Here is a 17078-nt window from a genome sequence, read left to right on the forward strand (position 1 = left end):
CAGAGGGCGCTGCGCGGCCTGTGACGTGCGCCTGCGCAGTGCGGCCCCCTCCCCGCCCCTCGCCCCGCCACCCGGCCGCCTCTCCGCCCCTGGCCGGCCGGGCCCCGCCTCGGCTGCGCGCCTCGCCCCGCTCCAGCCGCCGCTCTCCCCGCAGCAGCCCGCCCGGTGTCCGGCAGCATGTTCAGCTGGGTCAGCAAGGACGCTCGGCGCAAGAAGGAGCCTGAGCTCTTCCAGACGGTGGCCGAGGGGCTGCGGCAGCTGTACTCGCAGAAGCTGCTGCCCCTGGAGGAGCACTACCGCTTCCACGAGTTCCACTCGCCGGCGCTGGAGGATGCGGACTTCGACAACAAGCCGATGGTGCTGCTCGTGGGCCAGTACAGCACGGGCAAGACCACCTTCATCCGGCACTTGATCGAGCAGGACTTCCCGGGGATGCGCATCGGGCCCGAGCCCACTACCGACTCCTTCATCGCGGTCATGCACGGCCCCACCGAGGGCGTGGTGCCGGGCAACGCGCTCGTCGTGGACCCGCGGCGGCCCTTCCGCAAGCTCAATGCCTTCGGCAACGCCTTCCTCAACAGGTACTCGCCCCTGCCCTGGGGAGCAGGGGGGCGGCCGGAGCCCCGACCCCCCGACCCCGCGCTCGGGTCTCCCGCGGCCGCCGCCCCGCCGTCCTTTGTCTCCAGGGCCCCGGCGAGACCCTCAGCGACCACTCCCCGGGCCGGGTCAGGGGACAGGGTCCTCTGCCGCTTCATGGGAAACCCACCTGTGGCTCTGGGGTGGGCATCAGCGGCTCCCCCTCCCCTGGGTCTGTCACCTCCCCGAATTTTCTAGGTTATCAGTTTAGTTCCCAGCCCACCCGCCCACCCCCGCAGAGCCCAGCCCCACTTCCCTCAGAACCAGGGGCTTAGTCATGTGTCCACATGCTTCCCCTATTCACCTAACTCATTCAAACCACCCCTTTCTTCCCGCAAGGGCCTGTTTCTTAAGTGGAAAATATGGTGAAACTTGTAGCCATTCTTTTGCTGGTGCTGCGCTGCCTGCCCTGGGGCCGCTGGTTTTGTGTGGGGCAGGGAGGATCTGCGCGCCCGCCCAGTTGGGGACCGCAGGCCGATGGGCTGGAACCTCTCTCAGGGCCTGGCTGCCTTAGGGGGTACAGGAGGCAGCCTCGCATGGTGACCCTGGGAGCCCTGGAATGAGATTTGGACCCTGTATCCCTCTGCAGACGCACTAGACTAGGAGGTTCCTTAACCTACTTGGTTAAGTTTCCCAGTTAACTGGGTGAAACTTGCCTTCCGGGGATGAGAGGGATCGGTCCTCCAAGATTCTATCCTTCCCGATGCAACCAATGAAATGCATTGACCTCTCTAAGGAGTGCAACGGCCAAACTCACTTTTTTAAAAAAATACTATTGATTGATTTTCTTTTTAATTTTTTTTAAATTTTTTTAGGAAGAGAGAGAAACATCAATTTGTTGTTCCACTTACTTACATATTCATTGGTTGATTTTTGTGTGTGCCCGACTGGGGATGGAACCTGCAACCTGGGTGTATGGGGCGATGCTCTAACCAACTGAGCTACCCGGCCAAACTCACTCTTCTGTAAAGGAACTGGGAGCCCTAGTCAGCGTTCTTAAAATCCTTACCCCTCATCCCCATGGTGCATACCCGGGACCTCACACTCTGCCGCCTCCCACTCAAGGAGTGACTCCACATGCCGTGCGCAGTCTGGGCCTCGCTGCCTTCCAGTCTCCGCCCTGTGTGATCACATTCCTTCCCAGACCCTGTCCAACTGGACAGGGTGGACCCGCTTGCCCCCAATCCCAGCCGCCCAGGCCTGTTCCAGTCACAGAGCCGACCATTAACAGAGACGACAGGCTGCAGTTGTCTTTTTGCCCTTTTCAGGCCTGTAAGCCTGCCCTCCTGTTTTGTAGCCGATGGCGTTTGTGTGTCAGGGCCTGAGCTGAGTCAGGCCCTTTGGGGAGGGCCCCTGCAGAGGTGCGGCCCGTAGCCTGGAGCCTCTCTCTGGAGGATGCTGGCGTTTTAGAATTATTGTGCCTGTAGATAGGGATTGGCTCCGACTGTTAGCTGGTGGGCGCGGTGCAGTCTTGTGGAAAATTTGGCTGCTGTGCTGGGAATTCCAGGCATTATTAGGTCTCTATGTTCACGCAGAACTTTGGGAGCTACAGGGAAGGGCAGCTAGACCTACCTCTTTTGCCCTTAGGTTTCCACTTCTGCTTGAGATAGTAAACCTTTTTTGGAAGAAGAAATGGGCATATGGCCTGCTTTTTTCATTGATTTGAGAGAGAGAGAGAGAGAGAGAGAGAGAGAGAGAGAGAGAAACATTGATACGCTGTTCCACATATCCAAGCATTCATTGGTTGATTCTTACATGTGCTTGACCACAACCTTGGCGTGTATTGGGACGACACTCTAACCAATTGAACTACCCGACCAGAGCATATGGCCTCTTTTTTGAATTTGCCGACCTAAAGTTTTGTAGCTAGAAGGGATCTTAGCCATCTAGGCCAGTGGCCGCCAACCTTTTGGACCTCATGGACCACCAGTGGTCCGCAGACCACCGGTTGGCGACCGCTGATGTAGGCAATCCCCACCTCATCCGCTCAGGAAACTCTTCGGCCCCTGAGCCGGGTTGATTTGTGGAGCTCACCCTGCAGGTGGCTGCTAGGCGGACTGTTTGTGCAGCCCGTTGCTGCTGCTTCTGCCTGGCAAAGAGCCGTTCGGGAGAGCTGGGCCCAGACAGGCACTTGGATGATGCTGGTGCCCCAGCAGCCAACAGCCACACTTGTTTCCTTCTTGCTACCACCTCGTCTCCAAAGGGTCCCCAAATGCTAATGGCCCTGCCTAGAGGCCCTTACAGCGTAGGGTGGGGGACATGGGTGTGCACTGAAGCCGAGGCCTGAGCTGTGTCAGTCTGTGCCTCCTGGCCAGCAGGGCACACAAAGGGGGCTCTTCTCTGGCTGGCACGGCCTCTCCCAGGGCTCTTAAAGAGACCCATTGAGTCATGAACTTGACTTTCCGGTCTTTTGCCCCTAAGTGGCTGTTCTAAGACCAAAATCAGATGGAGCTGACTGAGGGAGGCAGGGCAGTCAGGGTGTCCTAAGATGGTCCTGTGGAAACTCCTTGTGTGACGTTCCCACCCACCGGTAGTGTGAAGTGAGATCTGTGCATTCTTGTTGGTGAGAAGATGGGATGGGATGCATCTGTACCGCCTGCTCCCCTGAGTGCTTCCGCCACAGAGCATGTTAATGCACTCGCCAGGCTCATGTGCAAGGAGGCTTTATTTCTCTAAGATTTTTAATTGATTTCGAGAGAGAGAGAGAAAGAAAGAGAAACATCGATGCCAGAGTAGGACATCAGTCAGCCGCCTCCTACACACCCCGTACCAGGGATCAAGCCTGGGTCCGTGCCCTGACCAGGAATCGAACCAGTGACCTTTCAGTGCACTGGACGACACGCAACCAGCTGAGCCACAACGGCCAGGGCTACAAGGCATTTTGTATGTGACTACCCAGAGCCAGCTTTACTCTGGATCCTTTTAGTTGGGTCTTCTCTCCAGTGACTCCCTTCCCTAGCAGGAGCCCCAGGTCTGGCACACGCTTGTTTACAGCACGCAGCTCTGCTGCTGGCACTGGGGAGGATGAGGTCCAAGGTTTGTTCACCTTGTGGGGCAGCTGGCTTTGCTCTGTTGTGTTTGCAGGCAGTACCTTTCACCCTCAGCCTGGGGGCCTCTGGTCACCAAGGGGGTGGGGCCAAAAGGGGAAGCTGATCAGCTCAGATTCCTCCCAATTGTTGGAAAGGCCGCTTTAAGCCGGTGTCCTGCAGACCTTGGGTCAGTGTTTTCTTTGCTCACAATACCTTTTCCAGAGAAGTTGTCAAAGGAGCCTTTTCTGTGTCTAATCAAGAATCTCTGCTCCAGTTGGGACAGCGCCTTGCTGTTTTAAGTCCAGTGGGAACTTAGGCACACACAGCTAAGTCCTCACTCATGAGTTGCTAGCCTCTCTGTGCCTTCATTCTTTTATTTTTTTAAAGATTTTTTTTTTTAAATTTCACAGAGGAAGAGAGGGAGAGATAGAAACATCAATCATTGATCAGCTGCCTCCTGCACGCTTTGACTTTCAGAGAATGATGTCTCTTTCCCTGCCCACCACCAGCCTGTGTGGTCCTCCAGCTTACCCTGGCTGCCACTGCAGTCCCTTCTCCCAAGGAGTTGGGGGGAAGGGAAGGGCTGGGAAAGGCAGCAGCAGTAGGAAAGGACCTACTCTCTTTGGTGTGTGGAAATGTAGCCAGTAGTGCTCTGGCCAGTGTGGCTCAGTTGGTTGAGCATTGTCTCATGTACCAAAGAGTTGCTGGTTCAATTCCCTGTCAGGGCACATGCCCAGATTATGGTCTCAATCCCCACTAGGGGGCATGCAGGAGGCAGCCAATCAGTGTTTCTCACATGATGTTTCTCTCTCCCTTCCTCTCTCTTTAAAATCAATAAAAACCAGTCCTGGCCGGTTTGTTCAGTGGTTAGAGCGTCGGCCCTTGGACTGAAGGGTTGCGGGTTCAATTCCTGGTCAAGGGCATATATCTCCATTGCAGGCTCAATTCCTGGCCCCCGGTCAGGGCTCATGCAAGAGGGAACCAATCCACCCTAACCGGTTTGAGTCAGTGGATAGAGCTTTGGCCTGCAGACTGAAGGGTTCCAGGTTTGATAGTGGTCAAGGGCATGTACCTTGGTTGCAGGCACATCCCCAGTAGGGGGTGTGCAGGAGGCAGCTGATCGATGTTTCTCTCTCATCGATGTTTCTAGCTCTTTATCCGTCTCCCTTCCTCTCTGTAAAAAGTCAATAAAAATATATTTAAAAAAAAGAGGGAACCAATCCATGTGTCTCTTTCACATCAATGGTTCTCCCTTTCTGTCTCTCCCCCTCCCTTCACTCTCTAGAAAAAATCAATAGAAAAGATATCCTCTGGTGAGGAGTAACAAAATAAATAAATTAAAACATTTTTTAAAAAGAAGTGTAGCCAGTGGTTGAATGGTGACCTAGGCTCATGCTAACATGTCAGCAACTTGAGTGCTGAACTCTTGAACTGGGGGGAAGCTAAATGTGAGGGACGTGCTGATGTGGGTCAGTCTGAGCCTGCTGGTTGGATATCCGTTAGGAGACCGTGTGCAGCCTGCTGGCCACCCCTGGCCACTAAGCTGATAGAAAACCTTTAAGTTTCTTGTTCCTGGAAAGGAAGCGGAGGTGGCGAGGGAGCACCGAAAGCACCGCTGTGCCCTCCATAGCGGCGATAACTGAGTCTTGACCTCTCTCTTCTGGCTCTTGCTCGTGCAGGTTCATGTGCGCCCAGCTGCCCAACCCGGTCTTGGATAGCATAAGCATCATCGACACGCCCGGGATCCTGTCCGGGGAGAAACAGCGCATCAGCAGAGGTAAACAGACCGACACAGCCCAGGGCACCTCTGGTGGTCGGGCTTCCCCCATCTGATGTCTGCGATGCAGACCAGGTGCTGCCCTTGAGGGCTGTCCCAGCCCAAGGGAGAGCCCACTTCCCATGCGCCCTCTGTGTCCACAGTTCGCCCAGCCAAGGCGCTCCTTCCTTCCTTGGCTCCTTTGCTGAAGTTACAAGAGCCACCCGGTGAAACCACAGCCAGCGTGTGGCTTTCGTGCTTTCCGGCCCCTGGGGCATGCTGGGAAGGAAGACAGGACTGGAGCTGGGGCCTCAGGCTGGCTGTGAGGTCATAGGAAATTGCTTAGTGTCTGGGCTCCAAGGTATTTCAGCCAGCATTGCTGACTGTGAATGAGCCAGCCCCTGGCTCTTTGGGCTCACTCACTTTTTTTTTTTTACATTTTTATTGATTTCAGAGAGGAAGGGAGAGAGGGTTAAAAACATCAGTGATGAGAGAGAATCATTGACCTGCTTCCTCCTGCACACCGACACTGGGGACGGAGCCCATAACCCGGGCACGTGCCCTGACTGGGAATTGAACCGTGACCTGGTTCATAGGTCGATGCTCAACCACTGAGCCCGCCGGCCTGGCTGGGCTCACTCACCTTAGTTTGTGTTTCAGAGCTTTGCCTCCCAACACCATGTGCATTCCCAGTGAGCCCTGCAGGCCCGTGGGAAAGCAGCTGGACTCTAGCAGGCTACCAAGCGGAGACTGGCAGGCATTGGCTGAACGTTGAGGGGCTAGCGGAAATGTGTTTAAATGTCTGCAGTCTCCCTGCGCGTTGTTTGTGCTGAGTCTGAGTGCACCAGACCCATTCAGTTTTGTAAGCTCCTGGTTCGATTTTGCCAAGCTTTTCTGAAGATCTGGTTCAGGATGCGCCTGAACTGGGCTCTGTTTCTGCTGTCTCTCCCCGCCACCCCCCTTTTGTAGAAGGGAGGGGAGCTTGGGGCCTAGAGGTGCATGCGGACAGGCAGATGATATCTGGCAGGCCAGGAGGGGAGCCTGCAGCTGCAAATTGAAAATGAGAGGGCAATCTCAGAGAGGGGTTGAGGACAAGGGAAGTTTGTTTAACCATCAACTGGCAGATTTTTCCTGCACCCTTTTTCTCTGGGCTGCCCAGCATTGATGAGCACTGAGAGGGAAACACCTGCTCAGCACTGAAGCCAGCAGCCTGAGATTTGGGGGGTCGTGTGTGTCTGCTGTAAAGGTCAGAGGATGTCAGGTTAGATCTGTACGTATAGTCTACCATCACCCCAGATTGTGGGGCCCAGTCATTGGTGCTGGCAAACCTTGCTTCTCTTCCTTTCCAGGCCTGTGTCCCCTGCCTATAGGATTGCATCAGAGCTTACTGACCTGCTCTAGCTCTGTCTCTAGATCTGTCTTAAGCTTTTAGGTTCTCCACGCAAGGATAATGACATCCTAGGGGTTCAAGGAGCAGATTTAGGGGCCCCTTTAAGAGGCCAGGGCCAGTTTTCTCCTATTGCTGTTATTGTTCCAACCTGCTGTTAACGTAAAAAACAACAACCCATTGAAACCTGTAAGGAATTTTTGTGTGTTTATTTGAGCCTAACTGTCCACATATACCAGGAAGTAGAACCTCAAGGAATTGAGATAATGCTCTGGTGAGCTATTGTCCTTTATGCACAGATATACACAACTGGCCTCCGGGGCTGGGAGCACGGTGGAAGCCCAGAGGCCCCAGTCGGAAGCCCCTCATGTATAAATGAGATAATGCTCATTTATACAAATGTAGGAGGGTTACATGAAATCCATTGGTGATAGATTAAGGAGGAGGGATAAAGCAAAGCAGGGAAACCCCTGGGATCGGATAAAAAGTAAAATGATGGACACACACTTAGGTGGGTGCAGGAACAATTAACATGATGATGAAGGACTCTGTGGTATCTGTCCTGGCACCCCGCACATTTGGTTGTGCCCCAGGGGCTCCAGAAAAAGGGAAGTTACAAGTTACCCAGACATTTCAAGGGTATGTTATCACAGATGCAAAAGGACAGATAGGCTCAGTTAAGGTAAAGGTTGACCTTGTGAGTGAAGACGCCGGCCTAGGACATAACTGCCCACCATAACTGCTTTTAAAGTTTAATTTCAGACCATCCTTTGTGGTTACTTTAGGTCTCTGAGTTTGCACGACTGCCATGCAGGCCTCCCCTGAGCTTGTCAGGTCAGCATGTGGTTTTAAGAAAGTGCCTAAGCCTTGACATTTGCCAAAATAAGGCCAGAAAAGCTGAATCAGTTACTCTTAAAGGAAGAGTCCCACAAAGGGGATTTATTCTCAATCTCCCTCCAGGGTTGAGCTGTCCTAGAGGGACTTTCTTTGAACCCGTATAGAGCTTTCTTTTTAATGACCCGGAGGAGTGAACGGAGGGGCTTCCGACTGGGGCCTCCTCTGGGCTTCCACATGCTCCCAGCCCCAGAGGCCAGTTGTGAATATCTGTGCATAAAGGACAATAGCTCACCAAAAGCGGCTTATCTTCCCAGAATGCACCCTCAGTGTGACCTTCAGAGCTGGGAGTGAAGATTCTTAGGGAAAGGATTTAGGGTTCTGTGGCCCCTGTTGTCACGGAAAAGGGAACTCAGAAAAAGCTCTTTCCGCCAGTGCTGGGAAGTCCCCTGCTGGCTGGCTTTGACACTTCAGCTTTTTAGAGCTCAGCCGGCAGAGAGGTTGGGGCGTATGTCTTGCTACATTAGGCACCCAGATCCTGTCTGCTTGCTGTTGCCTCCCTGCCTCCCCTTCTCTCCCCAGAGCAGTCGCACAGAGTGTATTTGACTGGGGGCAGGGGAGCACGCGGTGGGCAAGGCAGCCCTGGCCTTCAAGTTGCGTGCAGAGGGCAAATGCTGGGAGAGGAAGCCAGCAGGAGATGGGCTCCATTAGCTTTCCCCCGGCTCCACCTGTGGGCCCTGCTGTTCTTCTGCAGGTGTAGGGTGTTGGCCCTTCTGGGTCCCTGGGCAGCCACAGGCCTTCCCACCCATCATGGACAGGAAGGAGGGTGGCTTAATGAGACGCACAGGGCCCTGGCTGGGTACTTAGTTGGTTAGAATGTCATCGTGACATTCCAAGATGTCGGGTTCAGTCACCATCAGGGCACATACAAGAATCAACCAATGAAAGCATAAACTAGTGGAATAACAAAAATCGCTCTTCCTCCCCCTCTCTCAAAGCAATTTTTAAAAAATTTTTAAAAAGGTAAGTGCATTGTTCTGATAAGAGAAGGGTGTTCCTGCTGTGACGTATAGTGAGACATCAAACTGATTTTGCCATTTCTTTCCCTTTGTAACCCTAGAGGTCTCGGGTTAAAGTGTTTCACTAGAAGTTACCGAGTTAGAATTGGCTGTGGAGCATTTTGGTGTCAGCATGTTCTCAGCAGAAGGGCCATCCTGCCGGGCTCCTAGATGTGCTGTGTGCGGGTCCCGGGGCGGTGGCCACTGGTGGATGGAAAGGGAGTGGATTTCTCTTTGAGGCCCCACCCGTCAGTTACTGCCAAGGTCCCATGTCGCCTGGTCCTGCAGGGAGGTCAGAGCAGGGCAGTGCGTCCCGGCTTCCCGGCCGCCGCCTCTGTTCCCTTTGCTGCTGTGTGGAAAGCAGGTGTTTCCCTCTCAGAAAGACAGAGCCAGCAGAAGCCCGTTCCCGGGCAAGCAGCATGGGCGTCTGCTTCGCCAGCCTCCCTCCCTGGAAACAGAACATCCTTCTGGAGGTTGTGTGTGCATTAGAGCTGCTCATTACACCCGCTTCCATTTCCCGCCCTGCGGCCTGGTCCCTCCTGCCTTTCCCCCGTGGTCCCTACTGTGTGCAGGAGATACTGTCTGGAGGTAAGGTAGGACCTGCAGGCCCACTTCCCTGTTGGGCTAATATTCTGAGTGACTTGATAGATAACGTTCTCCTGTGTCAGCCGAAAAGGTGACCTGCGGACGCAGGGTTCACTCGGGAGTGCTGCCTGTGCGACAGGCAAGGCGTCTCAAAGGGCGTCGGGCCGGCTGGGCTGGTGCCCTGGGCTTCCCGGCTGCTGGGCGCCTGCACAGTCGCCCCAGGGTCCTTGGTAGCAGCGGGGGAGGCCCCCTCAGGTGGGAGTCCCAGCCAGTGTGCTCCTGCCATGGCCGTGTGGCTGAGCTGCGCGGACCTGTGAGTCAGTTTTCCCTGTGGCAGGTGAGGCAGCAGTGACGTGCTCAGACTTGGATCAGGAGGCCGGAGCCGGCTGGCCTTGTGCCTGGCTTTGTGCCCCGTGAACCCACTTCACGTATTGTCACAGCAGCTGCACCTAAGAGGAAGCTATTGCTTTCTAGAGGAGGAAACAGAGGCTTAGCAAGTTGAGTAATTAGCCCAAGATGACACACAGGCTCGCATGTGTGGTGCGAGGATTGGAACCCAGCAGGAGTTGTGCTCACACTGCACTGTGCTGAGGGTGCTCTGGGGTGAAGGAGCCCCCGAGAGCTTGGATCAGACAAGTCTTTGACCCTCTTCGGTCATCACTGTGCAGCGCTTCTGAGCTCTCCTACAACGCTTCTCTGCCGGCCTGAGATCAGAATGGACCTGCAGTCACCGTGCTGGCCTCCTCCTTCCCTGTTCCCTGCACCAGTCCTAGGAGCCCTGACCATGGCTGCCTGTCCCCTGGGTTCTCACCTGCCCTCCGCTCACTGTCCCTGGTTCCCAGGGTCTGTCTAAGACCAGGAGCCGGCCTGCTCCTTCATAGTCAGGCTCTGCCTCCTCAGGCCAGAGCTGGAGCCCTCATCCCTGAGCCGTCCCTCGCGCTGACCCTCGCGCTGACCACCTCCTCAGATGCCCCAGCCCTAAAAGCCCTCCGGGCCAGAGTTTCACCGGGGCTTTTCAGCCTAGAATGCTCCATGGAGCTTCCCAAACGCCCCTTGTAAGGCTGGAGTGCTGCGTGCTCCTGGCTGCCCAGCGCCCACAGCACAGCTAATGACCGAAGGTTCCAGGCCCAGGTCAGTACTTTAGGGGCCAGAGCCGCACAGAAGCTGCAACCTCAGGAGCCACTCCAGTGAGAGGACAATGTGCGGCCTCGGTTCTTGCCCGGGTTGCAGGCATTGCTCCATGGACTTCTTGTCCCGGTGCCCAGGGCACAGCCGAGTGCCGTACAGATGTCAGCTGATTGAAAAGAAAGGCACTGGAAAATCCAGGACTTCCCAGACTCTGATGGGGAAGACGTTTTTCTGAATAGCATCTTGAGCTGGAGGGTGGGGAAGCACTGACTCAGCGGGGTTTCCCAGATTCCAGGTCCCCTGGGTGCTCGGCCCCTGGGCAGCCCCTTCCTGAAGCCTTCCTCTCCCCGCTGCCCCCGCTGCCCCCGCCCTGTCCAGCCAGGCAGCTTTGGGCCCAAGCCCTGGATGGGAATGCTGCCGGCTCTGCCTACGGAGGAGTGGCACCAGCTGGTGCCGGCGCTCGGCACCTGTTCCGAGGCTGCCAGCTCGGCGGCGGGCCGGGTAGCAGCTGGCCCGAGCGCCTGCAAATGCTCAGTTTATATTTGGGGTACGAGGCATTCTTCATGCATTGGAGCGGTCATTGCCCACACACCCATTAGAACCTAAGCTTCTTGAGTCCAAAGTACAAATCCTGTGAGTCAGTACGAGCAAACATTTACCAAGAGCTTACAGTGTGCCAGGCGCTCCCTCGATGCCACAGCAGCGCTGTGAGGGCGAAACATGCCATCGTCACATTACAGATGAAGAAACTGAGGCTCAGGGGGAACGTGGCCTGGCTGGGTCACACTGCTGGTTGTTGGGTAGAAGCTCCAGGATTCAGAAGGGGGCCTGGTTCCACAGCCCATCTGTCCTCCCCGCCGGCCCTGTCCTTCTGTGTTGCTGGGCCAGGTTTACTGAGGTCTCCGTTGTACACAGTCACATTCACCTTTTTTAGGTGCACAGTCCCCCGAGCTGTCTTGAAACCACCACCATGACCTGCGTGTAGTCTCCCATCACCCCAGAAGGTTCCTGCGCCCCTTGTAGTCACTCCTGATCCCAGGCAACCCACTGATCTGGTACTTGTCCTAAGAGTTCGCCTCTTCCGGAATGTCGGGAGGGAATCGCTCAGGGTGTGTCTGGCGTGTCTGCTTTCACTTGGCCTGTGCTTTCTCGGCCCTCACGTAGCTGAGTGTCGGTGGTTTGCTCCTTTGTTGCTCTGCTGTCCCACCATCGTTTGATCCACTCAGCTAGTGAAGGGTATTTGGATTTCCAGTTGGGGCAGTTTGGAATAAAGCTGCTATAAACATTTGTGTCCAGTGCAAATTTGAATTTCTTTTTAAATTTTTTTTACTTTACTGATTTCAAAGAGAGGAAGGGAGAGGAGAGAGAAACATTAGTGATGAGAGAAAATTATCGATTGGCTGCCTCCTGCACGCCCCCTACTGGGGATGGAGCCCGCAACCTGGGCATATGCCCTGACCGGGAATTGAACTGTGACCTGCTGGTTCATGGGTCAAAGATCAACCACTGAGCCACACCGGCCGGGTGCTTCTCAGCTCTTTAATATTTGTTTTGCTCTCCTGGTCCAGCATGAGTTGGAAACGTGTGTGATGGAGAGCGATGGTAAGAAATACCCAGGTCCACACAGCTTGAATGGCAGGAAACAGAAGTTGATTGGAGACAAACCCTCTATTGTTCATGTTCTAGAAGCTTTAGGAATGTATGAAGCAGCTTTTCCCCTCTGGCTGCTGGAACTGCCTGTGTCTGGAGGTGCTGGAGCAGGGCGAGCAGGCGGCAATCACAGCTGCTGCCTCTGCACCTCGGTGCTGGGTGCTGGTGTGGGGAGAGGGAAGCATGGCTTGTCGGGAAGGCACCCAGCCAAGGTGAGGGCCTCGTGTCCACACAGCCTGATGGGCTCCACCTTTCCCCTCTCTTCTCCCAACCCCCAGGACTGTGTGGGTGGGAGGGGTTAAATGTGTACAACATAAGATTTAACCATATTTTGTTGTTGTTCATCCTCACCTGAGGGTATTTTTTCCATGGATTCTTAGGGAGAGGCAGAGGGAGAGGCAGAGGGAGAGGGAGAGGAAGAGGGAGAGGGAGACAGAGGGAGAGGGAGAGGGAGAGGGAGGCAGGAAGAGGGAGGGAGGGAGAGGCAGGGAGGGAGAGGGAGAGAGAGAGATGCCTACCGCACAGATCTAACCTGACATCCTCTAACCACTAAGCAACACTGGCCAGAGCAAGACTTAACCATTTTTTAAAAGATTATTTTTATTGATTTCAGAAAGGGAGAGAGAGAGAAACATCAATGATGAGAGCGAATCATTGCTCAGCTGCCTCCTATGCACCCTCTACTAGGGGTCAAGCCCAAAACCCAGGCATGTGCCCTGACCAGGAATGGAACCGTGACCTCTCCCTTCTCTCTCACCAAAAGCGAGCGTTTTCCATAATAAACAGGAAATGTCATTCACCTGCAAAAAAGTGGACTTAGCTGTGTTGGCTCTGCGTTGAGGTGCTGGTGAGTGACAGTGTGTAGCCGGGGCACCCAGCTCTGGCCGTGGCTAGGGATCTGCAGGCTGTGACTCCGGTGCCTCGCTCCACCTCCTCCTCCTTTCCCTCTCCCCATCGTGCTCTTGGCCCCCCACTGCTGGGGAGGGGGAGGCCCCGATGGGTGGAGTGTGGGGGTGACCTCAGCTCCCCGCTGCTGTCGTCACTCCTGGGCCAAAGCTAACTTGGGCTTGAGCCCAGCCCATCAGGGCGCCCCTGTTCCCAAAGCTTTAGTTTTGGCATCGCTGCCTCCCCAGCTGTGGGACTCTGGTCATTTGAACTTGTGTCCGTCTGAGGACAAATAGTTTGACGAGGGGAGAAGTTGGGCCTCATTTTTGCTGAGAGGGAGCCTCTGTTCAGTCCTGAGTCATCGCTTTTTCAGCGCTGACCTGCTGGTCACAGAGCCAGCCATACAAGGCGCTGGCGGGGTGGCCTGGGCAGGCCCTGAGACTCCTGAGCCCGCGCCTGCGCCTTCCTTTCTGGTTTTCTGCAGACAGCTTCGCTCTGGCCCCAATGTGCTGGGGCCACAGGGGCTGTACTTTGGAACCAGCCGTGAGGGCACTTGCTCCATGCCCTGCCACCCTGAGCACGGGAGGCTGGTGGCCCTGCCCTTTGCCTCCAGCTGCCCGGGCCTTCGGAAGGCCGGCTGCTCCCCTGCCCAGCCTGGGGGTTCAGAGTCGCAGGGGCTTAGATGCCCCCCCGCCCTTCCACCTCACCTCCACCGCATCAAGAAACCACAGCCAGCCGAGTGGCTGCCTCTGACTAGCGCATCCTGTTTCCTGGTGGCTGGGGTGGGCGGACTCGGCGTCGCCCCGGAGGCTGCCATGTGTGCGCAGAAGCCGTGGATTTGGGGGCTTCCTCCAGTGTCCATGTCTTGGCCACAAGGGGAGAGCTGGCCTCTGGCCTCAGCCAGACCCAACATTGGTCACGCAGTTCTTGACCAGTGATGCCGTCCCAGGCTGCTTGTCCCATGTCCAGTGGCCCTGTCACCTCTCCCCTCGCCCCGCCTCCATGGAAGTCATTCCAGCGCCCGGGCCTGTGCTGGGAGCCCGACACATTGCCTCATGTGACCCTCCCATGATCTTAGAAGGAGGACTTGGTTTTTAAACTTGATAGACGAAGAATGAGTAACTCAGAAGTTAGGGTCACAAAGTCAGTGGCTGGAGCTGGGGGTTGAATCCAGAACCGTCTTCTTTAAAATCCTGTTTTCTGAGTGCCCGGGGAGAGGCTGGGAGTGCCGTGGCTTCAGGCTTGCAGACAACTCCGAAGCACACTTGAACCTGGGGGCCTGGCAGCCAGAGTGTTTATGCAGCCAGGCAGGGGGCCAGGGTTCTGGCCCAGTGGAGGCGGCAGCCTCTCAGGGCCGGGCTGTGGCCTGGCACTCGGCCCTGAGCTCGGCCTCAGGTTCCTAGAGCGGGACTGCCCTCCCCGTGGCCCTGTAGGTAGGGCTGGGCCCTTTCTTGACACTTTGTCCTTTTCTTTGGTCTCCTCCTCTACCGGATAGCTTTTCTGTTCCCATGGTCTAGAAAACACAGGTCTGAATCCCCACCTGGCAAGGGGCTGAGGGGGGACTGAGGAGGGGCCAAGTGGGGGAGATCGGTGTGGCTGGCTCGTGTCCCTGGCTCTTCCCCACAGGAGTGGCTTCTCTGGCTCAGTCTCCGGAGCTTGACTGCACTCTGGGAAGGACAGGGGGCTCCTAAGAGAGCCGGCCCCCATCTGGGTGGCCCGTGGGTAGCAGGTGGAGAACGAGAGGACAGATCCCAGGGACAAGGAAATGCCCAGAGTCACCCGGAGAGGCAATGCAGTGCAGGGGCTGGGGCCCAGGCTTCCCAGAGATTCTGAAGTCCTGGTTTCCACATGGGCTCCTACCTCTCCTTAGGGTTCCTAAAAGGTGAGAAACAATTTCCCTTCTTCTGGGGGAAGTGAAAGAAATGGAAACATTTTGAAGTGTAATTACAAAATAGGGTACAAATTCAACCACTGTTACTGAAGCCCCCAAATCCACTGGCTTCAGTCAGGTATCAGGCAGCTTCTGTGAAACATAGCAGTTCAGCAAGGCCGTCCTGGGCGCTCAGCTCTGCTTGGAACCCAAGGTGGCTGCTCCAGCTCCCGTTGTCACATGTCCATTCCAGCGCAGGAGAGGCAAAAGGACAAAGGGCTCACACTCCTTTTCTTGTTCGTTTCTGCTGTCAGGCAGCTGGCGGGGGGACTGGGAGGGAAGTCCAGCTGAAATAAGACAGTTGTTCCTGAAGGAAGACTTCCGGTTAGCGCTCTCTGTTGGCGCTCTCTGCCACAGACGCCCGTGCACCACTGGTCGGTGGGAGCCCGCCGTGAATGGAGTGGAAACGAGTCAGATCGGCCCTTCACTTTAGGGAAGTGTCTGAGACCTAGCGAGGGAAGTGGTTTGTCACTTCATGAGCTCGTTGTGGAGCAGAGGTCAGCAAACTCCGTCGGGGTCAGAGACTTCATGTTTTTGGCTTTGCAGGCTTCACAGTCTGTCGCAACACCGTGAACTCCGCGCTGTGGACGAAAGCAGCCGCAGGCGATGTAGCCCAGTAGAACCTCACGTGGAGAAGCCGGGGGTCGGCCAGATTTGGACCCTGAGCTGCAGTTTGCCAGCCTCTGTTGTAGGGAAGCATGAGATTCCTGCAGAACAGGGAGCTGGCAGGTGCTCGCGCTGTTTTTCGCTGTCACTGCTGTGCCAGGGCACCTGGCTGGCAGCACCCGAGTCTGTCCTGGCCACACAGGGCTGGGCCGTGCTGCTGGGTGGTCTCCTCACTCCTGCCGTAGTCACACCCACTTCAGAGCGTGGGCTTGGTGACTTCCTTTGCATTGTTTATTTTCTAAGCGTCTCTTAATGCCAGGTGCTGCATGGGTGAGGGCGCTACCGTGGTGGGTACAGAAATGGGAGACCTGATGACTCCCTCAGGGTGCTGAGTACATCCTGGAAATGTAAATGACCCAGGTGGAGAGGTACCAGGCCACAGCAGAGCCGCCTGTCCCTTGGGGCCCCTGAGCTCACCCTCCTCTTCCCACAGGGTACGACTTCGCGGCTGTCCTGGAGTGGTTCGCCGAGCGGGTCGACCGCATCATCCTGCTCTTCGATGCCCACAAGCTGGACATCTCCGACGAGTTCTCAGAAGTCATCAAGGCCCTCAAGAACCACGAGGACAAGATCCGCGTGGTGCTGAACAAGGCCGACCAGATCGAGACCCAGCAGCTGATGCGGGTGTACGGGGCCCTCATGTGGTCCCTGGGGAAGATCATCAACACTCCCGAGGTGGTCAGGGTCTACATCGGCTCCTTCTGGTCCCACCCACTCCTCATCCCCGACAACCGCAAGCTCTTCGAGGCTGAGGAGCAGGACCTCTTCAAGGACATCCAGTCTCTGCCCCGGAACGCTGCCCTCAGGAAGCTCAACGACCTGATCAAGAGGGCAAGGCTGGCCAAGGTAGGCCTGGGATGGCATGCCTGCTCCGGGGTGGGCTCCTGTGCTGGGACTGCCACTGGGGCCCGGGGATTGGTCTGCCCAAGACCCATCTCTGCAGACCCCCAGCCCCATTGCACTGTGTCTGAACCAGTCCTCTCTCTGCACCTGTGGGCGCAGCTGTTTTTTTAAGTGAAATTCTTACTGCACGTGAACCTCAAAATGGAAGGTCCCACTGTACCATCAGCAGCCTGGGGAGTGGAAGGGGGTGGAGGTGCAGCTTAAGGCCTCACGGGCTTCCGCCCACAGGTCTCTTGAGCACTGAAATACAGTTGGCAGATGCTGGCGCTGGGGACACAGTGGGGACTGACAGCAGGTCCCCACCCTTGTAGCACTGGTCAGTCATAGGGGGGAAGGCATACAGCATATAAAGCACAATTTGGGGAGACGACAGGCTGCTGCAGAAGCAGACTGGGGAGCTATCTTGGTGGGCTGGGCCAGGCTGGGGGGCCTCTAGTGGGAGCTGATGCTTAAGCCAGGACAGGAAGCTAGTGGAGAGGTGGGTTTCTAACCTGTGGGCCCAGAGAGAATGCTGGGTGGCTTCAGCCTCCGGAGGCCCTGTTAAACCATCCCTGCCCCTCTGCGGAAGCGCGGGGCCTGCTGGCACCTTCTGGCAGCATCTGAATTGCTCAAGAGGTTGGAATCTCAGTGT

General features: G+C 56.0%; 1 protein-coding gene across 1 annotated transcript in view; it reads left to right on the top strand.

The window, feature by feature from the left end:
- Positions 1–17078, top strand: part of EHD1 (EH domain containing 1) — a 21167-nt gene continuing 4089 nt past the window's right edge. Inside the window, exons 1-3 of the mRNA XM_059710187.1 lie at positions 1–581; positions 5345–5442; positions 15978–16390. Of these exons, the coding sequence (XP_059566170.1) occupies positions 178–581; positions 5345–5442; positions 15978–16390 (915 nt within the window). The 5' untranslated portion in view covers positions 1–177. The remainder of the gene's footprint in view (positions 582–5344; positions 5443–15977; positions 16391–17078) is intronic.

Source organism: Myotis daubentonii, chromosome 9 (genome assembly GCF_963259705.1).
Source record: "Myotis daubentonii chromosome 9, mMyoDau2.1, whole genome shotgun sequence".
Classification (NCBI taxonomy): Eukaryota; Metazoa; Chordata; class Mammalia; order Chiroptera; family Vespertilionidae; genus Myotis; species Myotis daubentonii.